This window comes from Vespula pensylvanica, chromosome 8 (assembly GCF_014466175.1).
Source record: "Vespula pensylvanica isolate Volc-1 chromosome 8, ASM1446617v1, whole genome shotgun sequence".
In the NCBI taxonomy this organism is placed as follows: Eukaryota; Metazoa; Arthropoda; class Insecta; order Hymenoptera; family Vespidae; genus Vespula; species Vespula pensylvanica.
Window position 1 is genome coordinate 5,673,240 of NC_057692.1, and position 26,993 is coordinate 5,700,232.

General features: G+C 32.0%; 1 protein-coding gene across 2 annotated transcripts in view; it reads right to left on the reverse strand.

Moving 5' to 3' along the window:
* LOC122631239 (lymphocyte antigen 6D) overlaps window positions 1–26,993 on the reverse strand; it is a 61,247-nt gene that overhangs the window by 1,012 nt on the left and 33,242 nt on the right. For both annotated transcript variants that reach the window (XM_043816668.1, XM_043816666.1), the window contains 2 exons: window positions 5,825–5,882; window positions 1–344 (listed from right to left, as the gene is read on the reverse strand). The exon at window positions 1–344 is cut by the window's left edge and continues 1,012 nt beyond it. In XM_043816668.1, coding sequence (XP_043672603.1) covers window positions 202–344; window positions 5,825–5,882 — 201 coding nt within the window. In that variant the 3' untranslated portion in view covers window positions 1–201. The remainder of the gene's footprint in view (window positions 345–5,824; window positions 5,883–26,993) is intronic.

Consider the following 26,993-nt stretch of genomic DNA (forward strand, 5'->3'; position numbering starts at 1 on the left):
TGCTGCTGCTATTATTATTGTTGTTGTTGTTGTTGTTGTTGTCGTTGTCGTTATTGTTGCTGCCGCTGATGTTGTTGTTATTGTTGTTGTTGTTATTCCTTTCGTCGAAGGAAGGAAGATGGTCGCGTTTCCAAAACTGGCCGCAGCCGACGATCCTGGAGCCGTGTAAAACGGCTTCCTTACATCCTGCGTCAGGACGTATTAGCCACGAAGACTTCGTTCAAGAATAAGAGCGAGCATCGTCAACGTGAGAACAACGACGTAACCATTGCTGCTAGAGGTCAACGACGGACCCGAGTTGCAACCATCCTGCTGACAGCAATACGTTCTCGTACTCCAAGCCTCTGTAAAAATACAAAGTGAAGGGAACGTTTATTTACTCTTGTAAAAGAATATTTTCTTTCTTTCTTTTCTTTTTTTTCCTGATTTTTCCTTTCTACAGGTATTTATATAAGCACATTTTAATCGATTTAATCTTTGAATTACAATTTTAATCTTTGTGATATATTTTAGTCTTTGAAAGGTATTAAACAAGAAAGAAGTGTCATGAGATGAAATCGTATCATTTATTTGACAAATTAAAAGCACGACATTTATTTTTATCGAGATAAGTTTAGATATGTAGATTGATGATTAGATTCTTATATGGCCAATATTGATTATACCTTCGTATAATTATTCTGATTCTGATATATACGAAAGAGATTTTTATAATGATCGAGATTAACGAAGTACGCGTTCTCCGTATTAACAAACGGATCCTCGTGCGTTCGTAATGAATCGAAGATCGAAATATCATTCAGTAACTTTGCACAACCAAATCCATTTCGTACGGTCTCGTAATTAAGTAGGACGAAACTAGTCGCTAGCTGCAATAGTGTATTTATGTTCATGTGTTGTGTTTATATTTGAACGACGAATGACATAGTCATTGGGCGTAGTTAGACTACCATCGACCGAGGAATCGATATGCACATCTTCCTTCGATGTCTATTTACCGTCGGAATGTCATTCGAAGTAGTATACGGATTCCATTCGAAATCCGGATATCGTTTCGCTCTGGCTATTGAAATTTAGACCAGTTCTCTCTCTCTCTCTCTCTCGCTCTCTCACACACTCTCTCTCTCTTTCTGTCTACCTATGTATTCATCTATCTACGGAATTGCTTGAATAATTCGGATTAAAAAATGCTTGAGTATATGTAGATATCGATTATATCTTAAGAATCTCTCGACAATTATTTTTAAATGAAAAATATTGCATATAATATCAATATGTATTTTTTTTTTTTTTGTAGTATTTTATGTTTTAAAATTATCTTCAATCGTTCGAACGTTAAATTATAATGAAAAGAGAAAGAGTAGTGACACTCGAATGCAGAACAATTTCAATTGCTCTCGTATCCTCGTTGTTTCGATTTAATATACTATGAGTTTCGCAAACAGGTAATATTCCCATGTGGCTTAGAGGATTGTAAGAGTGGTAGTTGAATTTAATTTATCGCGAATATTAATATAAAGAGAAGAGGAAAAGGATGTAGATAGGAGGATGTAGAAAGGATGTAGATAGAGTGCTGAATAAGCATAGTAATCAAGGTCGAAGATAATGGGTAATAATTTCTTGCGATGATCAAGATAACGCAGTTTCTTGTAAATTTGTCTACGAGAAACTATGATCCTTTCTAGTCACTAGTAACCAAGCATTAAGGATAAGAAAGGACTTGTATATGACATTTTCTTATAGGAATAAACTTTCGAATAATCCGACGTATGTGTGTGTACGCGCTCGTAAAAATGGCGATAGATATTTCTATAGTACTTTGAAATTATCAATGAGAAGAATTATAAATTATCAAAATTATGAATTTGAATACTTCAAAATTCGTTCGATCGCGAATGTAGAATATCAAACGCTTCGGAAATTATTCGTGTTATTTCTTTTTACAAAATTGTTTGAAAATATTTTCTAGATAAGCAAATACATATATATATGTGTGTGTGTGTGTGTGTGTGTGTGTATACACTCTTTTAAAAGCAAGTCCTTTACCATCTTTCTTTCGAAAAATGTTAAAATCGTTCTCTTAAAAATATAATACTTTTCATATCGTTATAATGTTAAAAAAAAAAGAAGAAAAGAAAACAATGAAAAACAGAAAACACCTATGGATTTTTAATACAGAGATAAATCTTGAAAAAGTTACTCCTTTAAAAAAGTTTATCCTTCGAAGAAACAAAAGAGAAGTCGAGATAAAAGATAAGCGAAGTAAGTTAGTATCTAAGCAGCCAGAAAAACACTATCTTTTTTGTGAAACGTACGAGCGAGCAAGCGTACGTTCATACGTTGCAGGCATTGTTTGAACCATGTAAATAAGTAAGTATTTATTTACTCATGGTTTTTGATATTGCGATATATCCGCAAACTCTTTCATCAATCTCTTTTTTAAAACCGCAAATAAAAAATGTTTTTTGTCAATAATGTTTCTCAATGTGTTCTTCATTTTTTTCTTTTTATAAGGGACATTATATATTTGTTGATAAGACTCTAATCAAAACTTGTTATACATTTGATTTTCTCATTTTTTTTATTTCCATCTCTCTTCATCTATTTTTTACATCTATATCCTTGTAAAGAATTGGAGAGAGAGAAAGATAGAGAGAGAGAGAGAGAGAGAGAGAGAGAAAGAGAAAAATATGCGGGCAAAACACGATCAGAAATCAATGATGGCCATTCGTCGATGCTCGAGCAATATCGGCAATTTCGAACGTATGACACCAATAAAAAAGGGAGAGAGAGAAAGAAAGAACATATTCAATTGGCTACCGATTGGAAATTTATGAGCTAATCGCAAAAAATCTACCCTAGTAGATGGCTACTTTTGGGGAAGAAAGCTTGAAGAAAAGAAAATACTATCTTGCTGATACAGCTGCTGATTTTGCAGAGATAACATCGTTTTGTTTAATGTTATATATATATATATATATATATATATATATATATATAATCTTTTTTTCTTTTTCATTGCTTGATAATTTCCATGTAAAAATTTAAAGAGTAAAATTGAGTAAAATAAAATGAGATAAGAAAAAATGTAAATATTAATTGAAAGAATTTGCAATATTTAAGATATATATATAATAATATATGTAATACTAAAAATATATAATATTTAATGTTTGTTAAGTGCTAATCTACGAAGTTCAAATGAAAAAGATATAAAAGAAAAAGATAGACAAGTGAGAGAAAATGAGAGGTCAAGAAAGAGAATAAATCTGCTTACGTTCAAGGATTTCAGTGGCTCGCCACAATATTCGTAATGCATTCTTTACTATTACTACTACTACTATTACTATTACTACTACTACTACTACTACTACTACTAATATTACTACTACTATTACTATTACTAGTATTACTACTACTACTACCACGTAATATATACATGCATACCTATATATTTACACGTCTTCCACGTAACATAGTCGTTTTATTCTGCGCACCTGTGCTCGCTCTTCTTCTATCTATTTCACGTGTAATATGTATAAGAGCACACTTCCCTTTCCTTGGATAGGATACGACAAGTTTTTCTACTACTTGTAAAAATTTTACAAGCAATACGAGTAGAATGCATTTCGAACCTTTTGGGAAATTCGACTTTGGTCACACGGAAGAGAAAAAAATTGTTCTATGAAAATGATCTCTTTTATTTTTGATTTAAGAAGTGTATGCATGAGAGAAAGAGAGAGAGAGAGAGAGAGAGAGAGAGAGAGAGAGAAGAAAGGAAAAAAGAAAAATTCTTTCATTCAGAAATTTGCGACTAGTGATTCATTCGTTTTTCTAAAAACATTTCGGAATAGATATTAGCATAAATTTGTATAATTCCATTATTAATTTGGATCTATGTATGTACATATTCAGATTATTTTTATTATATACAGTGGCTTGCGAGAGATGTTAAATTGTTCAATTATAGTGAATATATTCTTACTATTATTTTACCGTATTATCTAAACAAAAATATTATCATAAACATGGACTGCATTTCTAAGTTTTACATAATCCCATGACATATCAATGGTATCAAATCTGACAAGAAACAAAGAGGTTGAAACATCTCTAAACGTTGGGAGTTTAGCTTTATGTTTTTCTCTCGAATTTTTCATACTGTCTGAAAATTGCATGTATGATAAATCCCAAACACTATAGTCTTTTTATAATGCATAAACAAATGTTATATATATTTCTATTTTGTTGGATAGTTATGTAAAAGACGTTCGTGTATCTTATATCATATCATGTACCACATATATATATATATATATATATATATATATATATGTAGATACTCTATGCCAATGACACAGGATTAGGATTAGAAAAGTTTCGTCTGACTTTAGTCGTTTTTCCGAGAGTTCATTTCGACGACTAGAAACGACGGCTACGTTGGATTAGTTCGCTTAGTTTAATCGCATTACGCACATCCCTAAGGTACGTACACATATATCCTTATTCTGTCCGAAATTTTCTGGATTTAAGTCGGTAGGGCTTAAAGGATTACATTTCAATAAATTTCAAAACACGTAGTTAGTTACGCAAGTATATACATTTCTTTAACGCATTTACATCAAATCGTTTTTCCTTTCCAACTACTATTATAATCGAACGTCGATAAGAAAATTAAAAAAATAAACATATCCGAAGAATGATTCTTTGTTTTTTACAAAGTAAAAGAAAAAGAGGATCAAAAGAAAATTAAGAATTAAGTACAAAGGAGAACAAGCTGTTGCCAAGAAAGTTTCGACGTCCGGTTGCACGTCGACAGCAAGTGGAATTTTTCGCTACATTAGATTCGCCATTGGGTGACGTTCAAAATTTGTAATTTAAAAAAGTTCGAAAGAGAAAGAAAGAGAGAGAGAGAGAGAGAGAGAGAGAGAGAGAGAGAGAGAAAATTCTTTCTCTTTCTCTCTTTGTCCCTATCTTAATCTCTTCTCTTTAATATTTACGTCTAACGTGAGAAATATTTTTTCCCGTTTTCTTTCTTTTTTCTTTTCTCTCTCCTCTCTCAAATTCGAGTTAAAAAGATTTTGTTAGAAAGAAATAATACGAGTAAGTATCAACTATATTGTCTTTCGCTTGTTTGTCTTCTTTTTTTCTTCGTTTAATATTCAAAGAAAAGTTACGCGTAGCGAGACATAGTAAGAAATCATTTTGTTTTGGTCTCGTTTGGTCATGGAGTTTGTGAGAAAGAGAAGAATAACAAACAGTAAGATACATAGGTACGTGTTGACAACGAGAAAAAGAAAAAGAGGGAGAGAAAAAGAGAGAGAACGAAGATGTTTGTGCGATTCGACACGTCGTTTTGCTTTATTTCTTTTTGCGACAAAATTTTTTTCCGCTTGAATCATAGAGAAAATGGATTTTTTGCCAAAAATTTTTCCTCCCACGAATAAGTTGCGTTATAGCGATCGTAAAAAATAAGAAGATTGAAGATTGAAGAAAAGATGCGATTACAAGTGGAAACGGTGACAAGAGGAACAATTTGTTATTAATTCTTTTATCAAATTATGATCTTTACGACAGGATAAATATAAGATAAATAAAAGATTAAATAATATTTTCTAATAATTTATAATTAATAAGGATATAATTTCGATCGTAAAAAGTATATATTTTATTACCGATCGATCAATCTTTAGATTTTGTTCACTTTACTCATTGAAGCTTCTCGTTAAAAATTTTATTGGCAATTGTTGGTAATAATAATAAATAATAATAGTATCAGACGATTATCTTTTAAATATAAAAATGAATGAAATTTTTTCCTTACCTTTTTCCACGCACGTTTCGACACAATCACGTACCGTCGAACCTTCGCTGACATATTTCTGTAAAAAAAGAAAAGGAAAAAGAAACAAAGGATTAATTTCATTTAATAGTTTTTTGCGAAATATTTTGAAACTACGCAAACACGTGTATTCCTTCTTTAAATCCTTCATAAAAGATTTCAAAATTAGAAGAAAAGTAAGTTTCGAAAAACGTGACGATATTAGTAATGAGACAAAACAATATTATGAAATGAAGGAGATATGGGTGTTTGCGTACGATAAATTAAATTTTTTCTAACTATCGAGTAAAAAATTTAATATGAATATTTCTACGTTTATAATATGTATGCGTGTTTTTACGGTGTTTTCTTTGTTCGCTGGTTATCGAAATAAACTTCGAATAATTAATAAAAAAGAAAATGAAACAAAAACTATATAAGTACTTGAATAAATAAATGATTTCATAAGAAAGTTAATGCACGGACCGAACGAAAGGAAATTATTTTATTTTTATTTTTTTAATTTAATTAATCGAATTTGCAATTAAACGTATTACAAATTTCACTGTTCGTCTAAAAAAAAAAAATTACTTTTACACGATAAATTAAATATAATTTCTTTTAATTGAACGAACAACCAATCTCGCTATAAAAGAATGGATTGAAAAATTTTTTTAAAAACTTTCAAATTCAACGAGCGTACGATCATATTTAATTCTCAAAGGGTCAAACATTTTCCTTTGGAAAACTCGATGTGAAAATAGTTATTCGATCAGAATCACCAACGAGCCGTGATTTCAATTATGAATTTCCTGCAATTTACAATTTATTTTCTCCCTCTCTCTCTCTCTCTCTCTCTTTCCCTCTATCTCTATCTCTATCTTTGTATTCCTCTCTTGAGATTAGATTCTATTTCGCTCCATGCACTTCGTGCAAAGTAGCATGGTCCGTTTAAAGAGGCTCTTGCTTGAGAAATTCTCATCGGCCCGTCTTCTCCTTCTCGTGATCGTCTCGAAACTAATACCGCTTGTTAGTTAAAACCACCCTTTCGTTGTTCTCATCCTCATGACAAAATATCTCTTCTCTTCTATCTAATTACCTTAACATAGAACGACAAAACGGAATAATCGTTCAAAGAAATTACATAATGTCACAATAATAGAAATAATAATTCGTTCGGGATATAATTTCTATTACGATAACAATTTCTTTCGTTTATGTTCGATTAAAAATAGAACTTGAATTAGGACACGTATCGATACGTATAGTTCGTGTAACGAGAATATAACAGACGATATATGTAACTACGAAATGACCGATAAGAAATGTCGAAGTCAAACCTAAGTACGACCAAGTAGAATTTGAAATTCGTCAAAGTGTATATGGACCATACGTAGACACGCCTAAAGATCGATATTTCGCGATTATAACGCCCTCAGGACGTCGTACATATTAAACCCTCTATCTCTTTGCTATTCCGTGCATATTAAACTTCCTCTTCTCTCTCTCTCTCTCTCTCTTTCTTTCTCTTTCTCTCTCTTCCCTTCTCTCTCTCTCTCTCTCTTCTTTACTGATCCGTCAGTAACTTCGCATTGTCGAGTCTCTCTCTCTTTCTCACCGATGAAGCTTTTCAAAACTTGCATACGATGACACCGTCGGAAGTAGAAGTTCCGAACAAGTTACAATCGATAAAACGTCAATTTCGATCTTTCGGCTAATAGTCTCGAAAAACTTTTCGATTTCACGGATTAGTGCCAAAGTTTCGAACCGTCAAAAAATAAAAAGAAAGAGAAGACGAGAAAAAATGAAGAACGAAAGATCTATCCTTTCAAAGAAATTTCAACGATTTAACTTCTTCCTTTGGATTAGTTAAGTACCAAAGTAAGCATACCTTCATCATCGAAATGATTTCATGAATTTCCTTACCATCGGTATAATTAATAACACCCTTCGAAATAATTCATTAACGAACGAGTGTGTTATTCCTTCTACTAATTGCAAAATTATTTTATATAGAATTTCATTGGTATAGGCCTGTCGATTTTACGGACTAGCTTGAAATATGCTTGCGAATCGATGACCTACCTTCTACTGGAATGACGTGTATCCTCTCTCCCTCCCTCCCATCCCTTCTTTCTCTCTCTTTCTCTCTCTTTCTCTCTCTTTTCATCTATCCATCTATCCATCTATCTTTCTCTTTGTCCACTGTCAATATAAAATCTTGTTACGATATTTGAATTTTATACAGATGTATCAAAATTTTCACACACAGAATACAACAGAATTCTCACTTTCTATTCTTTTGATTATCAAGGACAAAGAGTATCCTATCAATGCATTTTTTTAAGTTGAATATTTCATTAACGTAACTTTGATTTATTTTGTAATATCACCTGGCATCAGATTAAGTTTCACAAAACGTTATTTGAAAAAGAAAAGAAAGAAATTCACTGTAAAAAATACCAAATCATCTTCTTAAACGTTTCTTCTTGTTTTTCTCGGTTTCTTACAAATTAGAAAAATGTCTGCATCTAAAGATAGTAATCCGATCGTTCATTCTGGTACACGTTTTTACACTCCAAGATTTCAACGGCAAATCTCGTTCAATTTCCAGATATTCGAGGTATTCGAAATACCTGTCGCGACTATTTTTCTTCACAATGTGGTAACGTTATTTTTACTTTTATTTATTTATAAAAACAAAGTGACTTGTTGATTTATACACGCATATTAATCCTTTAAAAATATATTAATAATCCTTCAAAAAAATCCTATAATATTCTTTCAATGATGCTCGTTAAATCACAAGTAAAAAATTCAATAATGATTGCAACTGAATGTAAGTATTAGCTTTAAGAAAAATACATTAATGAAAATATAGATTAACTTAATAGTCTTTTTTCATATCGTTTAATTCGAAACACAGTTTGACAATGTTGATTAATTACCTATAATAATTAATTCAAGTACGAATTAGAGCGTGTAAACACACGCTTTTTGCATAGGTGATACTACGCGTTTGGCTATGCATAGTACGTTACCACGCTTAGGGTATTTAAAAGGTTAAAGGTAACATAACAGATTGCTTTTTAATTGAACACTGGAATGAAAGAATTATTGAGATATAAACTGTTTTAAATTTATGAATTAAGTAATTATTACATCATAGTGTTTAATGAACTTTAATTATATATTATTAACAAGCTTCTTTAAAATTTTATAATATTTCAATTTAAAAAGTTATCGTAAAGACAGAAGTTTAAAAGTTAAATGATATTTTGTGGATAAGATAAAATTAAATAAATTTTGAGTCCCGGATGTTTATTAGATCGGCTTTTAACTATCATCATTGTTATTTTATTACGTAAAAAAAAAAAAAAAAAAAAAAAATTAACAAAGTTTTCAATGTTCCTTTGAGAAAGTATTCATTGGTTTATATTATTTTCCTTTCTATCCTTGTTCTTGATGGAATTTTAAAGAGCGACCTTATTTCTTAGTTAAACGCATCGATCTTATACGGTTAATTTAACTATCTATTAAAACAAGAGTTCGTCCATAAATCTATTTGTAAAGAAATCATCGTGTACACGTTTACGTGTACTTTGAAATAAAAAATTCATTCGCTTCTTATTACAATCGATTTACGTTCCGAACGAGTTCGAAATTTCAATTTGGAATATAATTCCAACTTGATTTTCTCAACCAATGATCCTCGAAGTAAACATAATACTTATGTTCATATTTGATCTTAAAATACGCTTACTCTAACTTATATGTAAATTTATATAATGGAATATTATAAATTTTCAAAGGATCGATAAATCAACGTGAGATCAATATCTTTCCTCAAGGAAATTCCCTGTTTAAAAACAATTACATTTTCGTTGTTAGCTTGTTAAAAATTTCCAAATTTCCGATATAATAGATTAATATCTTTGTTTCGTGTCGTGAAATTTATTATGCGTTAAGACGATATCGCCATTTTCTTATCCCGATTTTCGCGTCGACAAACGAACAACATTCTACGAAGAATTTACGCATCGGAGCGAAGAAAGTTCTCTTCCTTTTTCCACTCGATTGTCGCGATAAAGAGATTTTGAGCTCGAACGAACTAACCTATCACCGATCGAGACATTTTCCTCGTCTATCGTACTTCGTGTTCTCTTCTTCGTAGCCGCAAATACTCTACCGGGGTGGCAAACAAAGGAAGGTAAAAAAAAAAAGAAGAAAAAAAAGGAAAAAGAAGAAGAAAGAAGAAAGAAAGTAAAAAAAAAAAGAAGAAGAAGAAGAAAAAAGAAAAATAGACAATAGGGATCACGATTGTAACCATGCCAACGGGCAAAGATGATGACAGTCCTCGGGATAAGACGAATTACGACACTCTCTACATACTACGTACTACGTTTTCGCATGGATAGTTTTAATACGGATTTTTTCCACCATCTTTCTTTTCTTCTTACTCTCTAATCTTTGTTACTTGCTTCTCCAGTTATTATCGGCTATATACTCACCGAACTATTCTATCTACATCGCTTGAACGTTCTGTATCTATAATCTTGTCGATTTTATTTTTTATTAATTTTTGTCTCTTTTTCTTTTTTTATTTTCAATAATCGAAATGCGAATTGGTTATGAAACTGGATTATGAAAGTGGTGTTAAGTAGAAAATCAAAATATATTATTATTAAAATATTTATATTAAGTTTCATAGCGACATTGCTGTACCGAATACGTGATAAATTGAATTCTCTTAAATATTCGAGTTAAAACATTTTCAATAATCACCGGCTTATGTAATTCATTCGGTCTTCGGTATCGAAAAAAAAATAAATAATGTCTCTAATAATATTTATATGATACATTATTCATTATTTTATTTTTCTAGCGAGATGAGAACATTTCTAAACGATCCATTGATCGTATTTAATAAAATATGTTTTACGATTTAATAAGCAAGATACAATTCTCTTAGAACTCTTCTTTTTCACTTGACAAGAATATCAATTAAGTTCTTTTTCTCTACTTAAAACGACCGTTGCCATAATCTGTTTTCCTAAAGTTGCATGACTCGACGAGGTAAGTTTCGTGGTATGCAAGGAAGTATTCGAACCACGCAACAAGCATCGTTATATAAAGTTTAGCGGAATTATGGACTTAAGCTTTCTCTCTCTCTCTCTCTCTCTCTCTCTCTCTCTCTCTCTCTCTCTCTCTCTCTCTCTCTCTCTTTCTTATGCTTTGAGATTTAAAACGATATTTGGAACGAACGAAAAAGCATTCTCTTACTTTTAAAATCGTCGAAAATAAGAAGCAGAAAAGGAACATAAAATACGAATAAAGTCCGAACGAGTTTCCTCCAAATTTCCATTTCTTTCTATGTTAGAATAGTTTTTTTTTCTTCTTATAAATTTAAAGAAAAAAAGAGAGCAAAGCAAGAAACAGAGAAAGAGAGAGAGAGAGAGAGATTCTATAGGATGCGATAAAACGAAGAACACATTTTCTTTTATCATTTTCACGACGAAGAATCAAGCGAATTTTATGTTTCCTAATATAAACGCGACAAAACTATGCGAACTGATTGTAGTAGAACTAGGATTTAAATGAAAATGAAGAATATCATCTTCTTCGTATTCAGTCTGGCTTTTATCTCACGAATCACAGAGAGATATCAGTCACTTTCTGACAAATCGTAGGAAAAAGATGCGGAGACATTCGTGTTATTCTTTGTGTAACATCTGTTCGCTTTGAAATTAAATAACTTTTCCGTCGACAAAGTTCTTATATATGAAGGAACGGACAGACAATGTCAATAAGAAAGATTCTTTCAGATATTTTCAAATATTCATCTTATCGACGATAAATCTTACGATCGTGAAACAAGATTTTTATTTTTTATTTTATGGATAATTGTTCTTCGTATGATTTTTTATCCGACGTTAATATATATTTTAATGAGAGAGAGAGAGAGAGAGAGAGAGAGAGAGAGAGAGAGAGAGAGAGAATGAGAATATTTTTTGTATGTTAGTTAACATAATCATCCAAGAAAAGTTAACTCATAATGAAGCATCTTGTTGACGAATTTATTGATACTGAAATCAAAACGAAAGCATACATCATGTCTATCCAATTACGATAATGAATGTATGTAGTGGTTCATTGCAACCAGTAACGTAAAGTTTAATGAGCGTAACTTAGACGAAAAAAAAAAAGAAAGATGCAGATCGGAATTGCATCTTGCGTGATTATAAATATTTGTTCTCTCTATCTTTTTCAAAATTATCCATCGATTTTTACTGAGATCGATGATCGATCGGGTTATTTATCGAGCTTCGATAACATCTCAGAATATTTACTTTCAAGGATTAAACCATTTCAAGCTTTTCTACTAACTACGATTACCTATTTTCTTATGTATGTAGGTATATATACGTACGTACGTTTTTATGTAGTTACGTTATACGCAGAGAAATGAAGTTTTTTCCTGAACGAAATTACAAACGAAAACTAAAATTCGCTTTTACGTCGTGTCGGCCCGAGGTTAATATTATGCTTGTTTATGAGAGAATGTTATCGATATTTAGTCGAGGCTTTTCGCACTGCGGTATATACATGTGCTACGTATTCGTCCATATGCAAAACGTAGATATATACACACACACATATCTATATGTATTTACATATATCTACACAATCTTGCTCGACATACCTTACCGAAGAGAAGGAGAGAGAGAGAGAGAGAGAGAGAGAGAGAGAGAGAGAGAGAGAGAGAGAAACAACGTGTGTTAACGATAAATCCTTATTCCGTTTGTAATTGCATTCAAGCGTCAACGACGGTCGAAAGTGGTTCGTTAAGTTTATTAATTACGTTCCGTTTCACGCTCCTCGTGCGCTCAGTCTCGCGACAATGAACGCCAATAAATTTTTTTACGACAACCACCAGCTCTTTCAGATTTATCACGCCATTTTTTATTTCTCCTTTTTTATGCCATGTTAACTTTTTACAACGTCCTGTAACTTCTAAGTTAGACGCCCATATAATATAAGTATTTATCTTATTTCATATTTTCCAAAATGTTTAGTTCGTAAGTTTTCAAGTATAAGCTACGTTTTATTTACTGTAGTACTGTCACGCCATAATTTCTTTTTTTGTCTTTTAGAGACGAATAATAACGGAATTATAAAAGATGAAAAATTGTCGATAGAAAATTGAAATCTCCTATTTGAGTCTCTATTATTTGTGTTAAATGAATTTGATATTTATTTATATTTTCAATCATTCTTCCTTTATCGATCATTATGCCGTTCTGATTTTGAATATAGAAACTAGAATAACAAAAAATACAAGATTACCAAACGACTTATCATCGACACCTAATTATTATTATTACTGTTATAACTATCAGCAATGATGTTAGTTAATATTATATCTACAAAGCTTGTCATATATATATTGTCATAACTCGCAGTAGCCATTTATAAACGACTCCGGCGAGACGAAACGTTAGAAGGTATGAGCATAATACATACATACGACGTTGTTCGCATGAATTCGGATTATGTGCGACACAGGCACATCCATATTCAAAGCCGCACATCCGTATCTGTATCATATGGAACGACGATGGTAAACCGCGGCAAACGTCTACTCCGAATACGTATGGTTTAATAGGCAACTCGATATTTTCCAACGGAATATTACTCTCTTCTAACTTATCATTTAGATTTTTAAGATAAGTCAAGTCAATGAAATTTACTCGTAATTAAAAAGAGTTTCCAAAAAAGAAATATCTAAGCATATTAAAAGAGATAGCCCAAATAATATAACTAGTAGAATAATACATTTAAATGAATCGATCATTTAAAAGATAATTTCTTATATCTTTCAATCTGAGATATTTTGTTTCCTTTTATGTTCGCATCGTGATTTTTTTTTCTTTCTTTCTTTTGTATTTTCTCACATTCATTATTTATATTTTATAGTATATTATTTTTATATCAAATCGACTTCTATTTATTAAATATATTTGAGAGATGAATTGTGCGAAGAAATAAAATGACAATGATACGGTATAAAAGAAAATAGCTTTGGTGTTAAGAAAATAGAATAGAGAGAGAGAGAGAGAGGAGTACTAATCACTTCGGATTTATAACTCGATAAATGTTCGTTAAAGAATAAAAAATAGAAAGAGAAGCAATTGTAAGAGAAAAGGCGATAAACCTGTCAAAGTTACGAGCTGTGCTCTTCTGTGCTTCCTACATTTAAATACCTATATATTACGATATTTTATGACACACCCTAGGACTGTCGTTATAAAATATAGGACGACTCGAAGCATCGATTATAAAAGTCTCAATGAGCGACGTTCCTCGTTTATTCATTTGATAATAGTTTGTGATACCTATATGTCGATACTTATATTAATATATTGTGAAAAAATAAAAACAAATATCTAGAAAAAAAAATACAAAATAAAAAATAAAAATAAACGAAAAAATATGTAATGAAAAAAGTTACAGTATACGTATAGAAAAAAAAAAAAGTTTTTCGATGAAAAATCGTTTGATCTCCCTTGCGGCACACACACACACACACACACACACACACACACACACACAGTATATATATATATGTGTGTGTATACGTATGTAGGTATCTAATAGGTACACCTGTGGCCGTTAAATTTAATTAAAAAAATTCGTAACGTTAGTTGACAACAAAGAAAATTTAACTAACTTTTCGTCAGGAATATCTTATTTCTTTTGTTTAACTCGTTCCTAGTAATCATAAGCTTTTACTAAAGCCGAGGAGCTTAAAATCTACGGGAAAACAATGAGAAAAGGATAGAGACAGAAAGAGAGAGAGAGAGAGAGAGAGAAAGAAAGAAAGAGACAGAAAAAGATAGAAAGAAAAAAAAAGGATAAAAAATAATAAAGGAGATAAAAGGGATAAGAAAAAAAAAAGAAAGAGTAATTTATCGTTCTGCGAATGAAAGAATTTTCAGTGGAAAAAAAGTATAGAATGTGTACGATGATTCTGTCGTATGTCACGCCCGATACGAAATAATATATAGAAGGTGAAATACGGATAAAAGCGATTTCTCCGGTGCAGATTGCTCGACAAGATTGAAATTTATTTCTTGTTACGTTTCGTTCCGTTCTGTTCGTCGTTAGTCGCGAGGTTATTTTCAATTAAGAATCTGTACGTGCGCACGATAAAACTACGAAGAAAAGTTCCCAACGAAATAATGAATTCTTCGAAAAGATAAGTAACGAATTCACCTGAGTTCTTTATTTTCTTTTTCCTTTTCTTCCTAATTTTCTTTCTCTTTTCTTCTTCTTTTCTTTCTTCTCTCTCTCTCTCTCTCTCTCTTTTTTTTTTTACTGCATCGATTTTATCGATAAAGTAATCGAATAGTAATTAATCGTGATTTCAAACAGTTCCTTCTTGTAATTATTTTTATAGAGTTGATAATGGTCTAAGTAATGATCGACACAGCGATTGATCGTAATTAAATGTTTTAACGCATAATAATTTTTAGATATAACATTAATAATAATTATAATTATAATAATAATAATAATAATAATAATAATAATCGATAAATATTCAAGAAAGTATTTATAGTTACGTCGCACGTAACGTGATTGTAATAATTGTTGAAAAGAATTTTTTCTCTTAACCGTAATCACGAGCATTTATCTAAGCTAACAGGAAACGGGTTGATTTTAAAAAGACCGGAAAATGGAACAGCACTTTGTTTCGCTCACGGAAATTAATTGCACGCTTATTAACGCAAAAACAAAACGAACCAACAAACGTTGTTTCAATGTTCCCAAAGTGTGCCGCTTTTAATGCATTAAAAAGATATAATTTGAGAATAATAGTTCCTTCGTTTTGTTTCGCTTTTTTACGATCTACTTTGTACAACAGTCTCGAGAAATTTTTTTTCTTTATAAGATTTTCGTTTTACACGTAAATTTGTTCAATACGATCGTGACAACAATAAAATTTTAAACAAAAAAAAACAAACAAACAAACAAAAAGAAAAGAAAAAAAAAAAAGAAAAATTCGCTTAAGAAAGAAACTTGTTGTGGAAAATATACCAAAGACTTTTATTCTTAAAATGGAAACGGAGATTACGAATTAGTTTCGAGAATCATACTTTCGTGTTGCAGTGAAAAAGTGTAAAAACGATGTTACCAATGAATCTATTATGCATTTAGCTTCTTACATTTCTCTCGTTTATTTTCTCTATACTTTCGTAACTTCGTTCTTTTTTTTTTTGTCCTTATTACTTCAACCGTACCGAAGTCGGTGAGAAAGATGTAATTTTCAGCGAAAACTTGGCATCGTACTTGGCTATCGTGTATAGCTATAAAGAGTTTGACTAATTGACATGTTTTTCTTTGGCTCGATCTCCTTTGAGATAAGGTATGATTGCGTTTAATAATTTATCCTAGAAAGGATATCGATATGTAACTTCTTCAAATAATTTTCGTCGAAAAATTTTGTTTAGAAAGGGAGAAGAATATTTATCGAATCGACGTAAAGATATGGGAGATCGAGGAGAATAGAAAAATAGAAAGGGATAGAGACAGAGAAATAAATAGACAAGAATGAAGAGATAATAGAAAAAGATAAGAAGACAACGTTTCGACATCGCTAAAAGATCGTATTAGGAGAATTTTATTTTATTGGTTAGGATAAAAGGAAGGACCTTGAATCGTTTATCCGTAAAAGACCTATCTCCACTTTCTGCTCTTATTCACCTTTTGTAAAGCTCCGAAACATTTTACCTTTGGAGAAAACCGCTACTTTCTCTTATCGATAGGTGTATCGCAAGGATTTTTCTCAAAAGGCTACTTATCTTTTGACTGCCTTATCTTCGTGTTATTCGTATACAATACATCTATCTCCATTGAATTTAGAATCACTTTATTCGATTTCAATCGTAATAAAAATCATTCGCTTTGCCGTTATCACAGGTACACGACAATAAAGTTACACGCATCTATATGGACACACATCGACAATTTTTTCTCATGTTCCTTCTTGAGAAACAAGATTTGAAAATTTCATGAGGTGTTGTGTTAAGTCGTCGATCCACTTTGATATCATATTTCGATTTGACACTGTCATTGTCGATTGAACACAAAGCTATCGTAATGTCACTCTTTCTGCATACCTATGAGACATATATATCGATATACTCGATCTTCCTGTTATCGAGAGCCATCAAGAAACGAGACGAACAGGTGCTTCAGTAATATGGAATGTGATAACTCGAAACGTCGATGCTTTATACTACATGTCTATTATGATTCTTTCGCGTGACTTCTACGACTTCGATAAGATATGCTTTATATAGATTTGTGTGTGTGTGTGTGTGTGTACATACACATATGTATATATATTAGGTATACAATGATAAGAAGCACCAAGATCCATTCACAAAATATTTCTTTTATCCACTTACCTATCACCATGATCATATCGTAAGATCAACAAAAGACGAATAAAAGAAGAAAAGATAGAATCGTAGAAGCAAGAAATTTGAATTTACATTGAAAGAAATCCATGACAAGTATCGATCGATTCGAATGATAACGTATATGAGAATGAGAGAAACAGAGAGAGAGAAAGAGAGAGAGAGAGAGAAAGAGAATTGTCAAAAAGGAGAAAAAAATTACTTTGAAAGTCGATCGAGTTTGTCGAGAGCGAAAGAGAGAGAGAGAGAGAGAAAAGCGGAGATAGAGAAGCAAACATTTCGTTTTATGTAACTCTGCCGACGGATGTTGCCATGTAATATATGGACCAAAGTGTACGGCATTTTTACGGCGAAGACGGTTTGAAAATATGACTGCCCGACCTAGAAATAAATCAGGTGGATACGTATTTGGTAGAAGAGGGTAAAGCTAGCTGTTGGATTTACGCCCCGATGCTGGCACATCTCGATCGAGAGATTGGATATATATAAAGTTCGGGAAAAGAGAAGAAGAATAAGAGAAAAAAAAAAAAAGAAAAAGAAAAGAAAAAAAGAAGAAAAAGAAGTGGTAGTAAAAGAGGAAATCACGATAAGGGAACATAGAATTGAATTCTCGATACCCTTCCGTGAAAAATGAATGATTTCTCCTTTACTAGGGGCTACCGCGAACGAGTTTGGATAAAAAAGAATAAGAGAGGGAGAGAGGAAGAAAGAAAGAAAGAAAGAAAGAAAGAAAGAAAGAGGAAAGAAAAAGAAAAGATAATGAAACGAAGAGAAATTTTTCCTTTTCGATTTCTTCCTCGACATCTATTTCATCCCGTTTGTTTCCTGATTCGTTCGTTGAGTTCTCCTTTCATATTATTTTCACCTGGATAGATTTGTACATGACGTATGTAACTAGAAATATTCATTCTTTCATATTTTCTACTATTATTTTTTTATTATTTCCATTTCGATGTTTCCCAGTATTTGCAGTTGACATAAGCGGCTCAGAAAACAAAGGTCGATCTTGGAACAGCTGGAAAATGAGCCTATATAAAGGGTGAAATCGTACAATATATATACATATATGTGTATGTATACGTTTTATATATATATATATATAAATATATATGTTGTACTAATACACGTGCTGTTTTACACACAGGTGAGTGGGTTTTATTGCCGAGATAACGTGGTAGCGCGTGTGCCTCGTAAATTTCGATTAATAGTATAGTAAAAAAGGGAAAAAAAAGAAAGTGTATGTGCTCGATAAGTTTATAGTTTCACGGCTGTGCCTTGATACACGTACATATACCTTTACATATACTGTGTATGTATATATATATATATATATATATATATATATATACATATATATACATATGTACACATGTACAAGAGTATATAGCTTTGTTTCCCGCAATGTTCTTACCACGTATCGCAATATTGCGCGTTCAAATCGGTCAAAATATCGCGATTTCGTTTCGATATTAACGTACAAATCGAAAAATATTATGCGTACGTGATTCGCACAATCGAAATATTGTTATCGAAATTAATCCTTTTCTTTAGCCACATTTCCACAAATTTTCATCGACGAAATTGATCTCGAATAACGATAATATATTCCTTTGAACAATTACTCCAAGTTATGACGATATTATATTAACGCTAATAATGCCATTTATTTATTATAATTCGATAAAAGATTTTTCTCATTTTCTACCTATCACCTATTTATTTTTTCAAATCGGGACTTCAATATTTTCCACGTTCGATTGATTACTTCGTCTATATAAAATAAAAACTAAAAAAAGAAAATTAATATCTCCCGTCCATTTGGAATTTATTAAATGAAGAAATTTCAGAGGTCAATGACGTTTATTAAAAAATTATTCTTATTTCGCGTCAATAGAGTCGTTTAATTTTCGATATTAATATCAAAGAATAAAACCGATGGAATTATAGTTTTATTTAAATACTCCATATTGTCGTTTTCCACTTGAACGATATCATTAATAAAGAAGAAAAAAAATCTGTAAAAGAAAGAAAGAAAGAGAAAGAGAGAAAGAGAGAAAGAGAGAAAGAGAGAAAGAGAGAGAGAGAGAGAGAGAGAGAGAGAGGAAGAGAATAAAACGAAAAGAAAGCGTGGTAAATCGAGGAGACAATTAAATTAAGGATTAAATTAGTGGTGCATAGAAATTAATGGCGTAGTTCGATAAACAGGTCAATTATGGACTAATACTTGTTATATACGTATTTACATGTATTCTCTTTTCTCTCTCTCTCTCTCTCTCTCTCTCTCTCTCTCTTTTTGTCTATATATCTCCCTTTCTTTGTCGCATAACATTTTATTGCCTCGAGAATTGCTCTCAAACCTATCTTTCTTGTTTTTTTCTCTCTCTTTCTCTTTTTTTCTTTTTTTTTCTTTTTTTTTCTCTTTTTCTCTCTATCTTTCTCTCTTCTCCGTACATTTAAATAAACTCACGAGGATGAAAAGCTGAAAAACGACCGCAAAAATCTCTTTTATTTTCTCTCCCTCTTTTATTTCAACTCCTATATTCACACGATCATATGAATCGTTCGACGATCGAGAAAGTGAACCTCCAATTTTTTACGCTACGAACGAAAGGATTAATTTATTTTTTACGCGTTAAGAGAATAACTGTTAAAATACTTTTTCTTTTTCTTTTTCTTTTTGAAAGAGTCTTCGACATTTTTTTAGATAAAAAGAAAATAAATAAGAAATAAGTGAAGGATCTTAATAAATGAAAAAAAAAAATGCGAACGATTGTTTTACTTCGTTTTAATTTCTTTCCTTTACTTCTTCTTCTTCTTCTTCTTCTTCTTTTTTATATTTTGAAGGAGGTAAATGAGACATAAGAATGAAGACAGACAGAGATACAGAGAAAGAAAGAAAGAAAGAAAGAAAGAAAGAAAGATAAGAAATAAATTAAGGTCGACTCATGACTTCGCGAGTTCGTACCCAGATGTTCCTCTTCTACTCAATTTAATCCTTTCTCCGTTCACGGAAGTTTAGCCTACGGTATATTATCGGAATAAAGACGTCTTTGTGGGGAATATCGCGTGGAAAATGGGTTGCAAAGTGCATACTCGCTTATCTCCTTCGGATTTCGAGATCGAAAATACTAGGATGCTAGATATTAATCTCGAAACAGTACACCGACGAATAAATAGTTCAATAAATCGTTTCGTTTTTACTATCTCTCAAAAATTCCTTTCACTCGCTTGATCCTTCTAAAATTTTAATATCCTTCTTGGAAATATGTGGGGACAATAGGATTTGAAATTTAACACATTTTTTCATGGAATAGTATCGTCTACATGTGCGTGTATTTTTGAGTAAGAAAGAGAGAGAGAGAGAAAGAGAGAGAGAGAGAGAGAGAGAGAGAGAGAAATAAAAAAAGGATGATAAATGACAAAACGATCGACGTAACATAATGCGATCCTTTATTCGAGAAAAGAACGTATGACCGTGTGCGAAAGGATTCTTTAATCGCAAGATTCGCCCCATCACTATCACCACGACTATCACTATAATCCTCGGCACCCTATCCTAGTAGTTCGTGTCAGCTGTGCGCGTCACGCTTCGATCGTCGGACGATTTATTACTCTGATCTCTCCGAGGGTAGAAAAGAGTATTGAGGTCCTATGCGAGGAAGCACGCGATATAATCTGTAGAGATTTTTGAAAAAGCATCTCTGTTGAAAGAGAAAAAGAGAGCCACACTAACATCCTTAGATTGGTTATATTATTGAAATAACTCGACATTTTGTTGATAATCATTAAGATGATATACGTAAAATTTATTTATAATGTACATCATGTTATAATATCGATGTATATTATAATATATATTTCTTGTATCACATATATATTATATATAGATATATAATATATATTTTAATCTACTTATTGATAAAAAAAGTTATTATTACGTCGATATTAGAATTAACAATTTCTACTGTTTTATACATCTTTGCGTCGTCCATATTAATACGTTACATTTGGGTCTGACAATTCATAGATGGTATAAAAATCTTCAGAAAGAAAATGTCGTCCGAGCAAGGATTTCATCCGATATCCACGTGTTCCGCCAAGACTCGAGAGGATCAAAATGTTCTCCAGTTTTCCACGATAGTTTCTACTTTGACACGAGCTTTCAAGGCTTAGGAAGAAAAAGAAAGAAAGAGAAAAAGAAAAAGAGAAAAGGAGATAGAGAAAAGATTCGAAGTAGATTATCCATGAATATTATATATGAGATAAAAACGATTATTTCAAAATTGTTTCAAGGACGTTACAAGCGTCATAATTTTTTACTGATACATATGATTCACTTCTATCGATGACGTAATTGGCCCGAGAATTATAGGTCATTCTCGAAATGAATCCTCGAATGGAAATTAATCTATACGAGGCTTAGTTCCTGCATATTGCAAAATGAGGTCGTAACAATATATTGATTTGATTATCATGATATACTGAATTATTTTAGTAAGACCTAAACAATGACGAACAATGTGTTTTTTATCCTTGGCGAACGTCCAACGAATTCTTACAGTCAGGTAACCTTCATTGCAACATATTGCCATTGAGATAAAACATTAAGAAAACTAAAGATAAGAGTGAAAATAAAAATCGAATTTTTATTTTCGAATAATCTAATTTCGAAAAGATTCGACAAAATTTTCTCTTTGTTTCCTTTTCGTAAAAATAATTACTTAAGAAAATGCATCGTTTTCTTTCATAGATTGGATAGGAAAATCGACCGTAACAAATATCAAATTTTTGCGGTTTAAGCGGCTCGTCGCACACAAGAAGCAATCTCTATGCAGATGCAAAACGGATCGTAACCGTCATTTTCATCGTCGAAAAGCCACTAACTTGTTAGATAGAATAGATGTGTATACGTGTAGGTATGTGGTCAATCTATTTCGATCCCCGTGTCCAATTCGAATGAAAAGTCAGCCTATTATTTTCTACGTGTAGCTTTTAGTAACATTCGCAAATTATTTGGAATCGATGAAAGCGATCAATTAAGGATTGGACTGATTGCTATACAGTAATTGTAGTCGCGTTAATTTTCATTAATTTAAACAAACTTCTTATCATCAAAAGTTGAACCTAGTTAGAATAGTTTTTATAACGAACGTTGAAACTAATTACGATGAATTTTATTATATTTATCATGCAAGAGTAAAAAAAAAAAAAAAAAGATGTAATAAAAATTCTACTGTTTGTTAAATATCAACGTCAGCCTGATTAATACAAGTATCAAACGTTTTTATAAATATTCGTAATAAATTCAAGATCGTGACGAGACAATTTGCTTTGAAGTATGTATGCTTCATGTTCGAAAATATTTTTTACATTTAACCCTTTAAACACCAGATATATGTATATATGAAAAATGCCAATGGTTTTTATGCGTTTTTGCAGTGGCACGGAAAATAATTTTATATCAAGGTCGATCCTTATTTTTGATACACTTTGACATATACAATGATATATGATTTTGGCAGCCTCCAAATGAGGAATTATTCTAGTGTAATAAAAAAAAATTTGGTTTTTCCAGTTCACTGTAATTAATGCTTCTGAAATTTTTCGTATACGCATGGAGGAGAGGAATGACTCTCTTTTCAGAAGATTTAAAGTTCTCTTTTTTTTTTTCTTTTTAATATAATCGCAAAGAACGTCTCGATCTTAAGAGAAAACGTTCTCGTTAAAAAATCTTGAAAACCTTGAAATCTTAAGGATTCAATCCTACGAGCTGTTCCTTATGTCTAACGCATTAAACTCCGAAATTTAATTAACGAGGAAACGTGCTAAGGAAAATCGTACGATCGTTGGAAAAGCGCATAAGGATCGATGAAGATTAAGAATGATCTATCTTATCTCTCGAGTTAGGGAAGAGAGGTCGCTTGATCGAACGCTATTCGACTAATCAAATTACTTGCACATCGTGCCACGAATGTCGAACGAATATCGACGCGTCGCGTGCCAATAATTAATTTCCTACGGGTATATAGACGCGTACGCTATTTATTTCCGAATTTGGTGTTGGCAACAGAGTTGGCTAACGAATCGGAAAATGAGAAAGCTTTTTCAATGGAAAAAGGCTTAATAAATTTGTAAAAAAATTTTGTTTACGAACACTGTCAACGTACATATATATATATATTATACTTATGTTCGATGTCGAATGAAAACGATAGGAAATTTCGTTGTTCACAGAGGATTAGCCTGAAATAATCTCGTAACTAAAACGTTAACGAGGAGAATGCTCGACACGATTATTCACAAACACACGTACTTACGTATGTATTCGCACTTAGGGAAGGTTGGAAAGCTTAATCGGTATCTGCCGTGGCCGGTAACCACAGCTAAATGTTAATTAATACCTGTCTGATATCTGCGCATGGCACTAATTTGAAGGGCAAACCGGAATACCCGACGGTGTATTGCACAGAGACGAGAATGCAATGCGAACGTACATAATAATGCAGTCACTGTATTAACGCGAATGCACCTTCGCTCGAGGCACCCTATCGCTTCTGGGAATTATTTGTTCGTCTTGTTCCATAGAACACGAAGAAACCTACATAAGATTATAAACTTCCGGAAGAGTGACTTACAATTAATTTCAAGATCAAAGAAGAACTTAACGAAGAGAATTCGAACGTTAACGAACAACTTCCATTAGATATAGTTCTTTTCAATTTTACGTACGTCACGAATTCGATCTTTACTATCTATATTTTAACCATTATATAGATTATATTATTCCATCTATATTTTATTTATTATACATTTTATCGTTTAAATACATTTTTAAATAATCTCAATTAAAAAAAAAAAAAAACCCATACGAATTCTAGTCGCTAATAAAATTCTTAATAAAAAGAAAGATATGAAAATTGTGTCATATACATAGAGATTGAAAAGTTTTCTTTGTTAAGAGGTTTTGTAAAAAATAAAGAAAAGAATTTTACGTAGATATATATATATATATATATATATATATATATACACATACATAAGTATACCTATATGTACGTATGTAATGACTTTAAAAGCAGCAATCTCTCTTATCTAGGAAACTGAGTAAGGTTGACCAATAGCGCGGAAGACTACTGATCCCGATATCCGGCCCATTTCCCGCTCCTTCGAGACCTTTTTATTATTCTACGCTGGTTTGCCGAATGAGTTTCCTCGATATCTTCCACTTTCAGCCGTCTCGAAATGGAGAAAAGAGAGGATGAGACGAGAGTTCGAATAAGTGGGGGATAAATTCGACGTTCTACTGAAGAAGAAAAAAAAAATAGATGGTAAAACGTCTGCCAGTAGGACGAACGATTTTCGACTTTAGTCGAATTCTCCGTTTCGATCTTTCTTTCTCTTTATTTATTTATTTATTTATTTTTTTTTTAATGTACTTTGCTTTTAATATCATCCTTCGATGAAAAATAAGGAAAGAGAGGGAAGAGAAAGAATTTTAAATTCATCTCTCTCTCTCTCTCTCTCTCTCTCTCTCTCTCTCTCTCTCTCTCTCTCTCTCTCTCTCTCTCTCTCTCTCTCTCTCTCTCTCTCTCTCTCTCTCTCTCTCTCTCCCATAAAGTAGCAAATCATAAATTATTCTCTCGACCGCTATCTCTTTTCTTCGTTCTTTCGAAGAAAGAACTCGCCATTATATTATATATAGAAAAAAAAAAAAAAGAAAAGAAATGAAAAGAGTGAGTTACTTCGCGACATTTGCCGCGATATAATGAAGTTAGAAGAACGTTATTTACATTAGAATGATATTATTTATATGACTTGAAGAAGAAAAGCCATATCTTATTGTTTTTCTTTCTCCGTCTTTCTTTAAAAAAAAAAATACATAAACCGAAATACCCCATTCTTTTTTCTGAACTATTAATTATTATTATTATCAATATTATCATAGAAGAAAAAGTTAAGTTAATTAAAGAAAGTAAAATTTGTTGAAAAACCGTCCGATCGATTTTTAAAAGGCCAATATATGGATTAACAGCATACGTTTTTAAAAATTGAGATCGATTGGATTTTAATCGTTATTCTGAAGCTTCTTTTTTTTTTTTCAAACGATCCTTCCGAATTAAAATTCACATTTACGAGTCGGAGTACTCTCGATCTCTCATCGAAAGAAGAATAAAAATATAAATAAAGTAGAGAATGAGAAGGAGAGAAAGGGAGAATAGGATCAAAGGATTTAATAAGCTAGATTACTTTTCTTAGCGAGAAGGAGCCGGAAAATTCGAAGTAAATTTCAGGTTTATATCCGCGAAAGCTCGCGAATTCGTATTTCTCCTTTCATTCTTCATTTCCCTCGAGAGAAAGAGGAAGAAGTTCTCTCTCCTGCCCGTGATTCGTATTTACACGTTTAAAATTGTGTCGAATTCAAAATTGAATATACCTATCTACGTCTGAGATAACTGATGAAGGAAATGGGAGAAGGATAAAGAAGAGAATACGAAAGATATACTATCTAGTCGGTAACTAGAGTGTGTTCGTTTGATGTATGTATATACGTATGTATGTATATGTGCCATTTTACGAGATATACGAATCGTGATCGATTTCAAAAAGCTCTCACGAGTCCAGATCAAAAGGTGATAAAAGGAAAGTGGTACAAGAGAGACTATCTAGTGCTATACACATATACACACACGCATGTGCACGTGTATGTACATACATATGTATAGAGTGACGAGGTTGAGAGAAAGAGAAACAGAAAAAGAGAGAAAAGAGAGAGAGAGAGAGAGAAAGAGAGAGAGAGAAAGAGAAATAGTTCAACTTAAAAATATATACGAACCACGATCCAATTCAAAAGCTTTCGACATTAAACGTCAAAGGCTAATGCAAGATCGACAGAAGGGAAGCGATGGGAAATGATGAAGGTATTCCTCGTAGAACGTTCTCGCGTTTCTTCTCCCTTTTCTAACTTATAACTGTACCACATATATGTAACTATGTATCTGTTCGTAGAAGAGCTTGGAGAAATTCGATATGACGTTTCAAAATTATTGGACTGGTCAGGCGGATAAAATTCCGAAGAAGATGCGAGAAAATATGATAGAACGACGAACTAACGTCCAGAAAATCGAACTTTTGAGTAACGGTAAAAAAGTAAAAAGAAGAAGGAAGATAGAAAAAAGAAAAAGAAGATGGAAAAAAAACGAGGACCATTGCGCTTTTTTTTTTGCGCTTCGAAGTCTGATTAACGGTTTAGTAACGCTTTTTTCATTCTATTGGCATTCACGTCTCGCGACCTGTTGCGATCCATTTACCGTGGCGAAAGAAAACGCGAGAAGTGTGCCAAGCTAGGAGGCCGCACGTTTATTCGCAAACAAAAATGCTAAGTAGAAAGTGCTATCATTCGAATGCCAAAGACGAGTTTCGAGTTAGGCTTTAGAGCGAGTTTAACGTTCGACGTTTCGGCCATTAGACATTTTCAAAGAGGATTTTAACTTTTCTTTTCGATGATAACGTGATAACGTAAGTTAGAATCACTTGAATCGTACCTCGTCAAATTTTGTTCTTATTGCTGAATGCAAACGAAATAGTATTAAATATAGCAAATAAACGAGGAACGAAATGTATACGTAAATGATAAAAGAAATTAAATCGATACTTCTTGTATTATGTCTTAAGTCAATAAATCTCTA